The 13,967-nt window shown below is 35.5% G+C and overlaps 1 protein-coding gene across 2 annotated transcripts in view; it reads right to left on the bottom strand.

Annotated features, from left to right (window-relative positions):
- Nucleotides 1–8,961: 8,961 nt before the first annotated feature.
- The window catches only part of LOC145676168 (uncharacterized), a 14,570-nt gene continuing 9,564 nt past the window's right edge, over nucleotides 8,962–13,967 (bottom strand). For both annotated transcript variants that reach the window (XM_081747073.1, XM_081747072.1), the window contains exons 3-4: nucleotides 12,307–12,478; nucleotides 8,962–9,116 (exon numbers count right to left, since the gene is read on the bottom strand). In XM_081747073.1, coding sequence (XP_081603199.1) covers nucleotides 9,055–9,116; nucleotides 12,307–12,478 — 234 coding nt within the window. In that variant the 3' untranslated portion in view covers nucleotides 8,962–9,054. The remainder of the gene's footprint in view (nucleotides 9,117–12,306; nucleotides 12,479–13,967) is intronic.

Genomic DNA, 13,967 nt, shown 5'->3' with positions numbered 1-13,967 from the left:
AATACCTTTGAATGGGTGAGGAGATGAAGTTGTTATAACGTTGGTATCTTATGGTAACAAGTATTTTTTGTCTTAACGGTAATTGATCTCCGAGGATGAAGGGGATTCTCGACCATGTTCACCCCTTCTTTGGCTACACCACTGCTGTACATCAACTGAAATTATACATTCCCGCATTTTGTGTTAATTGTGCACATAATCAATGTTCTGTGATACATATAGATCTTTCTTTAGTAATTGTTCTTGTTTTTTTTTTTTGTTTTTTTTTGGTAACAGTTGGTTAATAATATACCTGTTGTTAATAGCTATTCATGTGTTTAGTTTGTTTCGATGGTATTACTGCATATGTTTGTTTAATATGATCAAATAAAGAATGAAAAAAAGAAAAAGAAATTAATCCTCATCACTGTTTCCGTCCAATATTGGAACAATTTCGGTTTACGTGAACAGAACTGTTGGCTGGTGTTCTCACGTTGCTGCTATTTTGTATTATTTATCATTTGCGAGGTACTTATCGAAAATCATTCGACCCGAACGAAAGAAGTTCCACATTCTGACTGTTTGTACTTGTAGTAAGTTACATTGGTTTATCACACACAATATTTTCTAGACCGATACTTCGGTCAGAATCATAGTGCTTTCTCCAAAGTAGGGTCACGATGGCTTAGTAATAGAGCGCTTACTTCTGGTGCGAGATGGACCTCGTTCGATCCCAGGTTATAAAAGTTCTTGGTGAATACCATCGTACCAGTGAGTCTTCTTGGGATTATCTGTTTTCACTTACATTCGCATTTCACGAATTATTTTCCAATAATTAGCTTCCATCTATTACCTGTCTGTATTATTGGATCGGATTTGAGTTTAGCATTCCTTCGGTAGCAAAGTTATATGAGCCATGGAGCTACGAATTAACGTGAGATTCAAACCGCTTGCGTTCCTGCCGGGAATCGCAGCCAGGTCTCCTATGCCAAAGCCCCGTATGCTACCCACATAGCCGTAAGTGATTTCTCTGTCTTCATTAGCCTAGAAGGCATAATATTTAAACGTTTTGGATTTCATATAATTTCAGTTCTTCCTCGATAGCCAATTCTGTACTGAGACAAAGTAGATCAATCAAATATACTTATCTTCCCTTTTTCGAATTCTAACGAGGTTCTTGTAACTTGGACCACGGTCTAAGACTTTTGTTAGTTGAAACATCGTCTTTAGTTTTAGTTAGTTTAATCGTATGTCATTATACTCAACGCTTAATAAAATATCCCAGGATTTTTTCAATTTCTTTGGGGTGACCCTTGCCCCCGCCCTGTACCTCATCGAGTTGTGTATTAATGGAAACTACGGTTAAAAATAAGAAACATTCCCTTTCTCCAAACTTCGATCCGACATTTTGTTCTCGAGTTATGGCTTTTTTCTTTTTGCATCTTCCGACAGATTTTTGGCTGGTCATAGTACCGAAAGGAAGTATTTGTACACCCAGGTTGGTCTATACTTTTTGTCTTATCTTGGAGTCTGCTCCCAAACGTTGTCAGTGTTGTTTTGAAACACTCTATATTTCTATCCTGTTTCTGATTAGCTCCTGTCTGCTAAGCATCTTCCAGTTTTCACAAAAACAACCAAAAGCGAACTACATCCACTTCATCGTCCCAGTCCCCTATGCTTTCTTCTTGTATAGTACTTATTAAATATTTATATTGTAGTTGACAGAAATTGAAAATATTGATTAAAATATCTGGTTAAAATGCTAGTAGAGGAATTCTCTCTTTAGTGCAGAAATTCCCTCCTTGTATCTTACCGCCATTTTAGGCGAGAAGGGATTAGGCAAGATGTGAATTCCCATCTCACCTAAAATAGCTGACATTTTTCTCTTGGAGATATCAGTGACTGATAAATCGTTAGGCGAAATGGAATGGAATCTCTTTTTCTATGGAAGATATTTTTCCTTCTCTGAAACTTACTACAAGGATGCTGGTGACCAGAACGCCTTCCAGTTTCCCACCACCATAATTTCAAGACAGCGGAAGTACGAACAAATCTCCTGAGGCAAATTTGTCAGAACAACTGTTGCATGCATACCCACTTACTGGCTTGATGAGTCAAATAGTAATACACTGAAACAAGTTTCAATGCTTATATTCATAATTTCTTTGCTTTTGTCTTTAAAATAAGTTTATATTTAATTTGTTCATAGAATTACATTGTGATTTTTCTTAAACATAATATTGTGTCATTTTCTTTTTTAACAGTACCTTTGTGGAAGCTTCCTATTCGGATAGTTCTGAAAATTCTCCCGGACTTTCAGACTATGTTGAGGCCACAAATATATCAGAAGATACTACTGTGAAAGTTTCCTGTGAAACTGTCACCAATGACGAAAGGTGTGATGATGTAATTAGAGTTCCTCAAACACACAATAAAAAGCGAACGTATGAACAAAGATCAATAGTAAATAATCTTAAAAATAGCCGGCCGTGCACACCAGAACATGAAGAACAGATTGTGAAAAGGATTGCAAACATGATAGTAACAGATCTACTCCCAGGAAAGGGTTTCGGGAGTTAATGTCCTTTCTTGAACCAAATTGTAGCGTACCGTCTAGGCGGACACTATGGAGACGCTTGCAGCTTTTTTATTCTGAACTGAAAGAGCAAGTATAATAGAGGCTACAAATAGCAGAAGTAGTTGCTTTAACGACAGATATATGGACGTCTCGAGCAGCAGATTCTTACATTACAGTGACATGTCATGCTCTGTATACGAACTTATGTACAGAAGATTTTGTTCTCAAGACAATTGAACTAGAAGAACGACATACAGCTTAAAATGTAGCTAATGCTATTAAACTGAGTATGGAGGAATGGTGCATCAAAGACAAAGTAGTTGCATTAGTTCACGACAATGCATCATATATGATTAACGCTGGACGTTTGTTGCCCGTTTACAATGTATCATGTTTGGCACATACATTGCAGCGATTCATACTGACCAGTTTAGAGAAAAGCGAGGTAGCAAATATAATTTCATTCTGTACCAAAGTGGTAGGGCACTTGAAACATAGCACCACTGCTTCAGTTGCGCTTGAAAAGAAACAAGAAATTCTGAAGTTACCAAAGCATCGCCTTATTCAATATACAAAGACTCGCTTGAACAGTGTATATTCGATGATCGAACGGTTGCTGGAACAAAGAGAAGCAACAATTGCAGTGTTTTCTGATAGAAATGTCACTAAACCTATGGATGCAAGGAATTTACAATTAACTGAAGACAAGTGGCAAATCATGGAAGATATCGTTCGAGAACTGGAGCCATTGCAAATGGCTACAACAGTTATGTGTGATCAAAAGTGTTCCATTTCTTTTGCTTTACCATTAGGCTATGGTCTTATTTCTAACCACCTGAAGGAATGTCCTTCAGATTCTGAAATTGTTAAGAACTTGAAATCTTCAATATCAGTTGACTTAGGAAAGCGTCTTTAGCTCGATGCATTATCCGATTCTGAATCATCAGATTTTTTGTCAAATAGTGTTCTGAAATGTTACCTCTTAGCAACATTCTTGGACCCAAAGTACAAATCATTACCATTTCTGAATTTTAAAATGCAAACAAAGATCCATAGATTGGTTCATGATATGCTCGTAGAATCTGAAGGATAAGAAGATGATTTATCACAGCAATCGTCTGGTGGGTCATCAGCATTAGACTATTTGCTTGGAATATTTCCATCGTGTTCAAAAAGTCCTAATGTAACAGATGAGCTTACTCTATAAATCAGATAAGTGTCTTTCGCAAAGTGGCAACAGCTTTGAATGGTGGAAACTTAACGTACATTGGCTTCAAAAATTAGCATGTCTTCCTAAAAAATTCATGGTGATTCCAGCAACTTCAATCGAATCTGAACGAGTATTTTCACTTGCTGCTAATATCGTTACTGCCAGTAGATCTAGGCTTCTCCCTGAAAATGCAGATATATTAATATATTAATATGCAGATATATTAATATATAATTTTGCACTAGTGAATTAAATTTTAAATTAAGAAACGTTTAAAATGCAATATGCAAACACAATTTCAAAATCAAACTCAACTCGTATAATTTATGTTTAGTGAAAGTTTGATAGTTTTTCTTAAGCTATATCAATCAATACCATTTTAAGTTTCCTTTCGGCATATTCTCTTACGTTTCTTTTCTTGTTTTGAATTGATAGAATTCACTAGTGTTTATCTAATAAAAGTCGATGTCCTTAGGGTTTATTTTACGTAGGTTTAGTTATTGGCAATGCAAATTATGGTGATTATAACCAGAAAATAAAACAGATGTAGGTTTATTTGCAAACAAAAACTTCAAATATTGTATTATGCAAGTTCCGTCAACAATTCAGTTAAACCCAATAAATAAATAAATAAATAAAATAAAAAATACGGTGAGTTTCGCTAAATGTGAGGTAAACTTTTGGGTTACACACATGTAATTTGAACCTCTCATTTAAAATAAACAAATACGTATTTCAGCGTTCTTTGATTTTAGCTACGTAGAAGGGATTAAAAAAAGTCAGAATGGTTCGCTAAGATATCCTCCATACGTGGTGTCGTGGAGCCATTTGCTAGTACCTTCATCCTTCCTTACGCGTTTAAATTTGCTGCTCATATTATCTCTTAACCTACATGCTCTTAAACAAGTAGAAAGAGAGTACGAAATAAATTGCAAAACTATTTAGAAGCTTCAAAACCGGTTTTATTTGTCTGCAAATTGTGGGGAATTTTTGTGTTGAAAGATACAAGAATTGTATTATTTTCTTTTTAAATGTTTATATATACCGTTGGTACACTTTAAAAGTTTATTAGGAAGATACATACGTAATAGATATATACTTCAATTCAAACTTTCTACATCTAGAATCGAAGCAAGATAAAAGAACACGCGTTGACATTTACAAAATTTGTGAACTCCAAATACATCAAGTTTCCTGAACTCGAAATACATCAAGTTTCTTCATTACAAAGAAATGATGTTGTTATTTCATTTTATGAAAAAGTTTCTTTCTGAATATTGATGCTGTGCTATGTAATTAGTTATTTTATTTTCAAAAATACTTCACACAGAAAAAAATACACTACAAGAAATTGATAATTATACACAAGTAGTGTACAGCAACCAGATTTCTTAATAAATTTTACAGTCACTCACGAAGATACAATATGAAGCTCTGAAAGTCATTTTTAGACAACTGAGCTTTTGTACAAAAATGCACTGATAACGAAAACAAGAACTGCTTCCTTACATATACAAATGTTTTTGTTTGCATGGAAATTTATGATCACAAGCCTGGGAATGTCATTATTTGAAATAATGTATAAATTACATAAAGTTGCCAAAATTCACCAAAAGAGAAAACTGAAATACATCTCACAGATTCATGGATATATCATACCTTTATTCTTCTTAACGACATTAGATCAAAAATAGCAAAAGCGTCTCTCCTCTGTTACAAGTTTCAATAACAATGTAACAATACTAATATTACTCTTATTGTAATATTATTACAATATTAGGTTTGGTTCAATTCTCTGTTCCTTCTCGTCACTGGAAAAAAGCACACTACACACTAGACAGAAGACACAGTGAAAGGCACATCTTCTTCATTCGGTCTTTGGGAAGTATCAGTGTTGCAAACCAGAAAATTCAAAAGCAGCGAGTAGAGGGAAGAAAACTAAAACAATTAAAAGTAAAAGGAAAATTAAAGAAAAGTATAGCTGTTGAAGTATCTGCTTATTGCACTTCGGTGTTTTTTGACTTGTGTGTCTGAAATGAAAATATATTGATATAATTGTTTCCTAATCGCTAAAATATGACATTCATTAGGGTCGATTGATAAAGGTAATTTATCGGAATGATCCAACCTTGTCGCGGTAGTAGATCTCATCTTACACAAAATTGTTTGCGACCAGTGCGACATGACACACATGACCTTGCGACCAGTGTTATCTTATCTGACGATTAAAAGATATAAGGATAGTGTAGAATTGGCCCTATAATGTGCAAATGTTCGAATGGTGTGAAATTACCAAAAATAGTTTGTAACTGTCAAGCTAATTTATGTTTGAAATAACGGGCGAACCAAAAGTTTGGCACGGTAGAGTAACTGGAGAAATACAATTCTGATCAAAAAAAAAAACGCAAAAAATAATACCGGTATTCAATATTTTTCAAGAAGCTATCCGATTATACCAAACGCAACACTCTACCTCCATCTTCTGGAAGGGATGGCGGACATTGATTTTTCAAATGGAAACTCCAATATTTTATTGAAGATTCGGAGATTACATCGCAAATATTGTAAGGTATAATCAAAACTTTCTCGTCGATATTGCGCTGTAATCGGCGAAATTAGATACTCGCCTCTTCGTTCATGAGCTTGATATTAGCTCCGACCATCTGTACACGGTGCAGTATTTTGAGAAATACGAATCGGATCAACAAAGTTATTCAATGGTACCAAACACGAAACCGCACCCTACCGCTAAGTGGGGTTAGCTTAGACATTTGAAATGGAAGCTTTTATTTCTTATTGCAGAGTCGGATTCTGCGCACAAACCTGTATAAGATTTAGTCGAAACATCGTTGTCGCTGTGTGACGTGGCGCCTTAATGGCGAAATCAGGAGAACTTCCTATATGTATTTTAATTAACTTCAATGCTGTGGACATTGGGAAATAAGTATATATGCGACCAAAAAACAAAAGAAAATGTGTGACTATTGGGTTCTTTTTAGGGTGTTTATCGTTCCTTTTCCGCAGTGGGACGCGAGAGAGTGGACCTACAGTTGAAAGTGGGATCCGAACCTCTATTAGGTTTAGGAGCCGGGATGTTCCCCATGAACAATTGCCGACGAAGATCGTCCGACCGTCGTCGGTTATTGGGTGGCAGCAGCGAAAAGGGTGAGCTAGTGCTGGTTCAAAAGCGGCTGTCTATTTGTCGGCTTGAGATCGGACACCGTCTCGGCCCCGCCGCTGTTCAGGAACGGCAGCTATGAGACAGACGGTTGTCTTCGGCCCAGCAGTGGCAGGACATCGTCCCCCGAAGCGACTGCATCATGAAGATTTTCGCCATCGTTTCGGCTGACTTGTACGAGTAGTCTCACGATACTGGTCGCGGTCTCGCATAGTTTTAGATAGTTGATATTATCGAATTCTTTCTTTTCTTCTTATTGTTATTATTATTATTATGGCGTGTTATATTATCTGCTAGTAGTAGTAGTAGTATCAGTAGTAATACGAATTATAGCATTAGTTGTAGTAGTAATAGTACTTGAACTAGTAGCAGCTGTAGTAGTAGTAATAAATCTACCATTAGTAGTAATAGTTGTAGTAGTAGTAGTATTGTAGTAGTACTAATAGCAGTAGTAGTGGTAGTAGTAGAAGTCTGTTGTAGTATTTTTGCTTTTTCCTTTTAATCCTTTCATCCTTTAATTTTTAAATGTCTATAATGTGTTAACAAATTGATCACATCGGACCCTAGACAAGATTTGATTATGCCGTTCCAATATAATTTCAAAACTAAAGGAGTTACTATTAACCCAGATAGCAAAAATGACTTGCAACAAACTTGCAGCAGATTTGCAATTCAAGTCTGGCAAACTTGCAGCAGACTTGTGATGCAAGTCTGCAAGTTTGATGCAAGTTTAATGCAAACTTCCTAGTTGACGCTCTTCGAACTTGCAGCACGCCTGCAGTGCAAATGTATGGTAAGTTTGCAAAGCAAGTTTCTACTTGCACTACAAGTTCGCAGCAAGTTGCCAGCAAGCTAGTCCAGGTTTGACGCAAGTCTCAGCAAGTATGTCACTTGCACTGCAATTGCATAACAAGTTGGCAGCAAGTTTTTGTAGGTTATAAGCAAGTCTCGGCAAGTATACGACTTGCACTGCAAGTCCCTAACAAGTCTACAGCAAGTTTGTAGTAAGTCTTCTGCAAGTATATACTTACATTGCAAGGCTACAGCAGGTTTTCATCAAGTGAGTGTAGTAAGTTTTCTGCAGGTATATACTTACATTGCAAGTCTACTACAAGTGTGCGGAACTTAGCATAGCAAGCCTGCAGCAAGCACTTTACTTCCTCTGCAATTCTTCTGCTAGTGATAGCACATTGAAGGATGCATTAGCGAGTACAGCTTGCACTTTCATTGCAGAAGAAAAGTGCATTATTTTGCTTTAATACAAATATACCACTTGGCGAGACCAAGTGATGTACTTGTAAAAGAAATAATAAAACATGCATTTTTCTTTTACAATGGAAAGTCTAGGCCGCGAAGGTTAATGCACATCTCGCCACTGCCTGCTGACTTACACATGACTTATGGAAGTGAAACGCTTGCAGAAGGTACTGCATGCAAACTTACACTCATACAAGAATGCAATTGATATGAAAGAAAATGACAATATTGCTTAAAATTCTGCAACAGCAAAATGTGACAAAATAATCTAAAAATTCTTTTGCTGTAACCGTGAAAAATCAAGTTATTATTTGTATCTGCATTGTCGTTCGTTAAAACAGTTTTAACATGTGTGTAAGCTTCCTGATTATAGCAATTATAATCCAACCACATGGAATTCCTCGACAAAACTATAACTAAACGCTAGTGCATAAACCTTGATCTTCTGAGAATGGATGCATCAATAAGACTCTAGAATGCCCACCTTTTTTTTTATACCTTTGATGTTGAAAAATCTCACCCTAGACTTACGTTACAGCAAGAAATACTTTTTTTAACTTAACAGCACACGTCGGAGGGTGAAAACTGGAATGCTTCCCGGTGATTTTAGCTCTTTTCATGCTATTTAAAAATATTTCGACTTTTATAGGCTCGTGTTCATATTCTAAAGGAAATTAAAAAAAAAAACATAAAAGAAATTAATACTTCAATATTATAAGGAAAGTATTCTAAATAATATAAATGTACAACACTTAATTTAGTTTCATTAATTATATTTTGCCCTTGTTAGTTAACTTTTTTTCGTCCATGGGCTAAATATGTAATACAAAATTTGCTTTTCAAAATACTACGTTAATTCTTCCACTTGTTCCCCACCAACTGCAGCTGCTTCCTCTTTTTGCTGCTTCTCCTTACTGAAATATAAAAGGAAATGCAAACCGTCAATTTCTTGTATTATAAATTCATTACATATATCATTAAATTAATTTTAAAGTAGTTTTCGCTTTATTAATTCCACAATGTCTGTAATCAAGGTGTCTACTGGAGTTTACTTTTATATTTCGAGTGTTCTACTAGAAATACTGCCTACTACGATATATTGTCCACCCACGCAGCTTGTGCAATATCTTCATCACTATCTCAGCGTTTTACCTTAAATCTTATATAAGTAGTATCTATCAACGCTATCCCGAATCTAATATATTATATACAAACTAAACCTTTTTTCTTTCTCTGGCTGGATATTTTTTCTCTAAATTCTGGTGATTTGTTTGAGAAGTGAGTGATTAAAGACTGTGATTATTATTTCTAATAACTGAGACTTAGAACGTGTAATTGTTTAAAGGAATGAGACATTCAGTACACAGTTTAGGTTTCTTGAGGGTTAATAAACACTGGCATCTTTTGTATCTTCTACGTCTGCTGTTCCATTGCATCGGCGGTAAAGACGTTGAATCCGCTTTTTGAGATACTCGGTTCAATAGAGTTGTTTACTGTACTGCTACAGGTTATAAATGGATATGGAGAGACTGTAGTTTGGTGTAGAGAGACTGAGATCTTAAGAATCCGAATCCGACTGAGGGGAATAAGCGCGAATGAACAAAATGAGTCAGAGTGAGCAAAATGAACCAGAATGAGCCCCTGTGTGTCCTTTTCAGGGATTTTAATAATTTCTTTGTGGTGGACAACACTGTCGCGTGTTATCTTCGTCACCTATTGTTTCTTCTCCGAGTCTTGTATTCTTGAAATGTTCAGTTTAAGAAACCTAAACGTGACTCCATGAATGTCCAGTCAGCTTACTATATTCTTTGTCTTCAAACAATCACCTATTCTCAAGTGTGTTTCCGTTTCATTCTTACAAATTGATAAAAGAGGTCCTGCTTGTTACTTTTGTTTCTAAATTCAATTCTAAATAAGACACCTGTATGACCATCTTGTACTTCAGGACTACACTCCGACTTCATCATCCTTCTGAATCTAGCTGGTACACTCGAGGACAAAACTTGGGTCCTCGACAATATTTCAAACAGATGTACTGCGTTTCTAATCAGCCCTCGAGCCATTCAACGAATCAGCTTAAAGAAGCGAAACGCATAACTTTTACTACAAAGCAGAAGTACGTATTACCCTTATATGATATTTGACAATTATTAAAGATTTCTTTAAGTGTGTAATAAAGAGCTGCATTATAGGTGGCATTTGCGTTATAATACAGGGATTTATCAGTCGCTGACGCGATTAAGAAATCTATTAAATATCCAGTCTAGTTTCCTTTTACGAAACCCAAAATCTAGTTTTCATTTACAAACCCATCAATTATAAAATTGCATACTACTTACAGCCTAATCAACCTAGTTTTAGCTTGGTGCAGCCAATCGCCTATGTTTTCTTTCACTTTCTCATCAGTAGTACTAATGTACACTTTCTTACACGCATCTCAAAACAGAAATAATTAATTTTAAAAAATTGTATTTGAGTATACACAGCAATGCAAGACACTGGTAAGGACGAAGTTTTATGAACAAGACTACATCAATATATTCACATTTTTTCGTAAGGACAGAAAGATCTGGAATTATTTATTCATATTTTACAAAGCAGCTTGGACATGGAGTTAATTCCATCCCTTTGTTTTTCTCATCTTAAATGAAAAATACAAGGTAAACACCACGGACATTGCTGCAGTTTACAAACTGTAAACTATAGCGCGAAAAAAGAAATATAAAATTTATTCATACAATATGTAGTTCTATTGGCTGTGAGAATTAAAATCTAAATTCTTACAAACAACTATGCAAAACAAGTTTAAAAATAAAATAAAAATTAAAAAAAAACTTTCGAAGGGAAAAGCATGGAGAGCACTATCATTAGTATATAAAGATTTATTATTTGATTTATATGAGAGCGCTTCCCACGATTCTATCTTTCAAAGAAAGATCAAATTTGAAATTCTAAAAGCGAGAAAAACTCGCAAGTTTTTTCTTGAATTTCGATAATCGGACTTTTTTTTTTATATATAGATTTTTCTCTCAAATTCGTATTTTCGAGTTAGAAGCAGATGTGTTTACGTCTTCATTAGTGACAATATTGACGCGCCTCTAAAGGCAAACAAAGCCTCGAATCAAGGTAAGTTACCGGATCATTGTTGTACATGGGAGAAAGCACTTCCCAACCCTAACGTCACCGCAGGCGACAAGCAAATATTTCAGCAGTAAATTGGCCCCAAAAACTTATTTAAACGGCAACAGACAACTTCTAAGAGCCAAAGGTCGTCCTACGTATAAAGTAACAAAAAAGAATAGGAAAAATTTAAACTTCCAACGACACATTTTGTTGAAAGAAACTCTGACTCGTCTTACAGGTTTGTCACTTGTTAAAAATTACGACTAAAATATCAGGCCCGATATTGATAGCTACACAAATTTGCAGATATTTCCACATTTCTGGTAAACAGACAATATATAGGTAAAACTGAAAAATGTCTTCCTTCTGGTGAGTAAAGCGCAATCTTATATAAATATTTTAAAACTACATTTAATATTTTTATGGAACCTCTTTTAATACGAGGGTTAAGTCATAAGTCATGACAACTATTTCAATATTTATTTAAAATAAAATCACGCTAAACAGCTGCCTAATTCAATAATTCGAATGTAGCGTCAAGAATCACCGATGTTCCAAAGTTAATTTACTCCCAGCAATTATTTCAGTTTCTTTCAGCAACACCTACCTGACATCTTAATGAAGAATTGCCATGTTGGTGTCTTGGTGCAATATACGATGTGGGTGATAGCATAACAAAGTTGCAAAATCTTTCAAAAATTTTAAAATGCATATTATTTATAGCTTACTGCTCTCACCTTTTAAAATCTTAGACATATTCACAAAGTAAACTTGAAAGAATGTATTTATACCTCTTGGGTATCTAAGGCTCAGGCCGGGATAAGGGAAGGGAAGGATGTGGACAGGCAGAGTCCTAGAATCTACCATCCCATCATTCGTCTGCTGGAACTAAAGACAAAGGGAAACCTCATCAGGTAGTCCGATCGGAGCAGTGAGATTTATAGGTATCAGTATAAAGAAAATTTTATATAAAGTACTTACGTAATACAATATTCCCAATTTGTGTCCCAATGAACGCTTTCTTATCCAATTTCTTCGTCGATCTCCCACTTAACGTGAACATCTGGGCCAATTCATCATGTAAGAGGCGTCGGAGCATATTATAGATGAGCGTCTTCTCATCACGACCACCAGTACTGGTTAACATTTGAACCTGAAAAAAATGCAGATATTTAATGCTTCTATTTTTCACAATAAGCAACTACAAGCTTACATATTACATGTAAGAGACTAAAGTTGTCTTATTAAGAACTGTCTTTTTCCTCTAAAACGTGTTTTTCCCACTCACATTAAACAAAAGTGGATATTACAAATTTAAACCTAGAGAGTATAAGCTTGCAGAGAAGGCTGTTCCTATCCACATAAAGGATTTAATGCGTGGCGTATTGTGATTTTCTATTTTGTTCATTCCTGCAACAATTTCACTGTTGAATTATTTGCTAATCACGAATCAGTCAACTGATTTTAACAATGGAGAATATGGAAAATAAATAGAACCCTTTACATGGTCATGAGCTTCCTTCTCTGAAATTTTGAACCAAGTTAAAAAAAAAATACAGAGAGGTTTCTGCCATCTATTCGTAGAGCCATCTGGTATATAAGCTCTCTCTTTTTCGGTGCACAAATAAAATCATTACGAGTGAAGGCCATCACCAGAAACTCAAAATCGGAGATAGTTCCTTGCCCTTTTCAAGCAACAGTAAAGGAACTGGAGCTCGGTAATGTAATAAAAATTTTCAATAGAGAAATTATTTCCGAATAAGCTTCTGCAGGTTTTGCAAGCATGCAACAGAAGAAGCTAGATCATTAACCTGTTTAAGAAAGACTTTACAGAGGTTTCAACTATTAGTTATCTTTTCACTTTTCTAGTAAACTAAAAGTATTTACAGAAATAAAATATCGTATTTGCCTAAAAATAAGCATGATCCAATTCTATTCGTAAAAATCTAGTACGCAGCTTACATGACATAGCAAACTTTCAAACAATCATCATCATCATAATAATATACAATACTTATGTCAACAATATGGTGCTTGTTGCCCATGTTATCACTAGCATCTACAAAAGAAACATAGAAGTATTCCATAATGTATTAGGCACTAATAAATTTGATTGGACAATTCCCACGTGCCAATCTTTGCCCTTCTGTTTTTCAAGCTATAGTGGAAACTGTCGAACTCAAAAAAAATCTTGGGTTTACTAAGCCCCCGTCTCTTCTCAGTGATGCACTTCGGAAATGTCTACGTGGAACTATAAAAAACTTTAAAAAAAATCAGGATGACTATAAAAGTAATTAGAACTTACAACCTAGCGAATAATTACCCAACGCTCCACACCTTTTAAATTTACTTTCAATCGATTCCGTCGACTGTTTAAGGCTATCATTGCTTCAAAAAGAAATTAAGCGAAATGAAACGAAATATTTAGTTTAGCTCCCCATGGTTGTGCGAGCTTAGGGTGAAGGAGACGACAAAGGATGGATGAAAGAAATGGTGGAATGAGAAAGTAGAAGGAAATGGGAAAGCCCCGATAAATCCCACGAGCACGATGTTGGCAGGGGCTGCGATCGAACACGGATCCTTGAAACTAGAAGTGAGCACTCTACTACTGAGCCACCATGGGCAACTGGTTCGAACAGGCC

The sequence above is a fragment of the Thermobia domestica genome, chromosome 18 (genome assembly GCF_964235325.1).
Source record: "Thermobia domestica chromosome 18, izTheDome1.hap1.1, whole genome shotgun sequence".
NCBI lineage: Eukaryota > Metazoa > Arthropoda > Insecta > Zygentoma > Lepismatidae > Thermobia > Thermobia domestica.
Note: the sequence above shows the minus strand (reverse complement) of the source record. Positions and strands in the feature narration are given on the sequence as shown.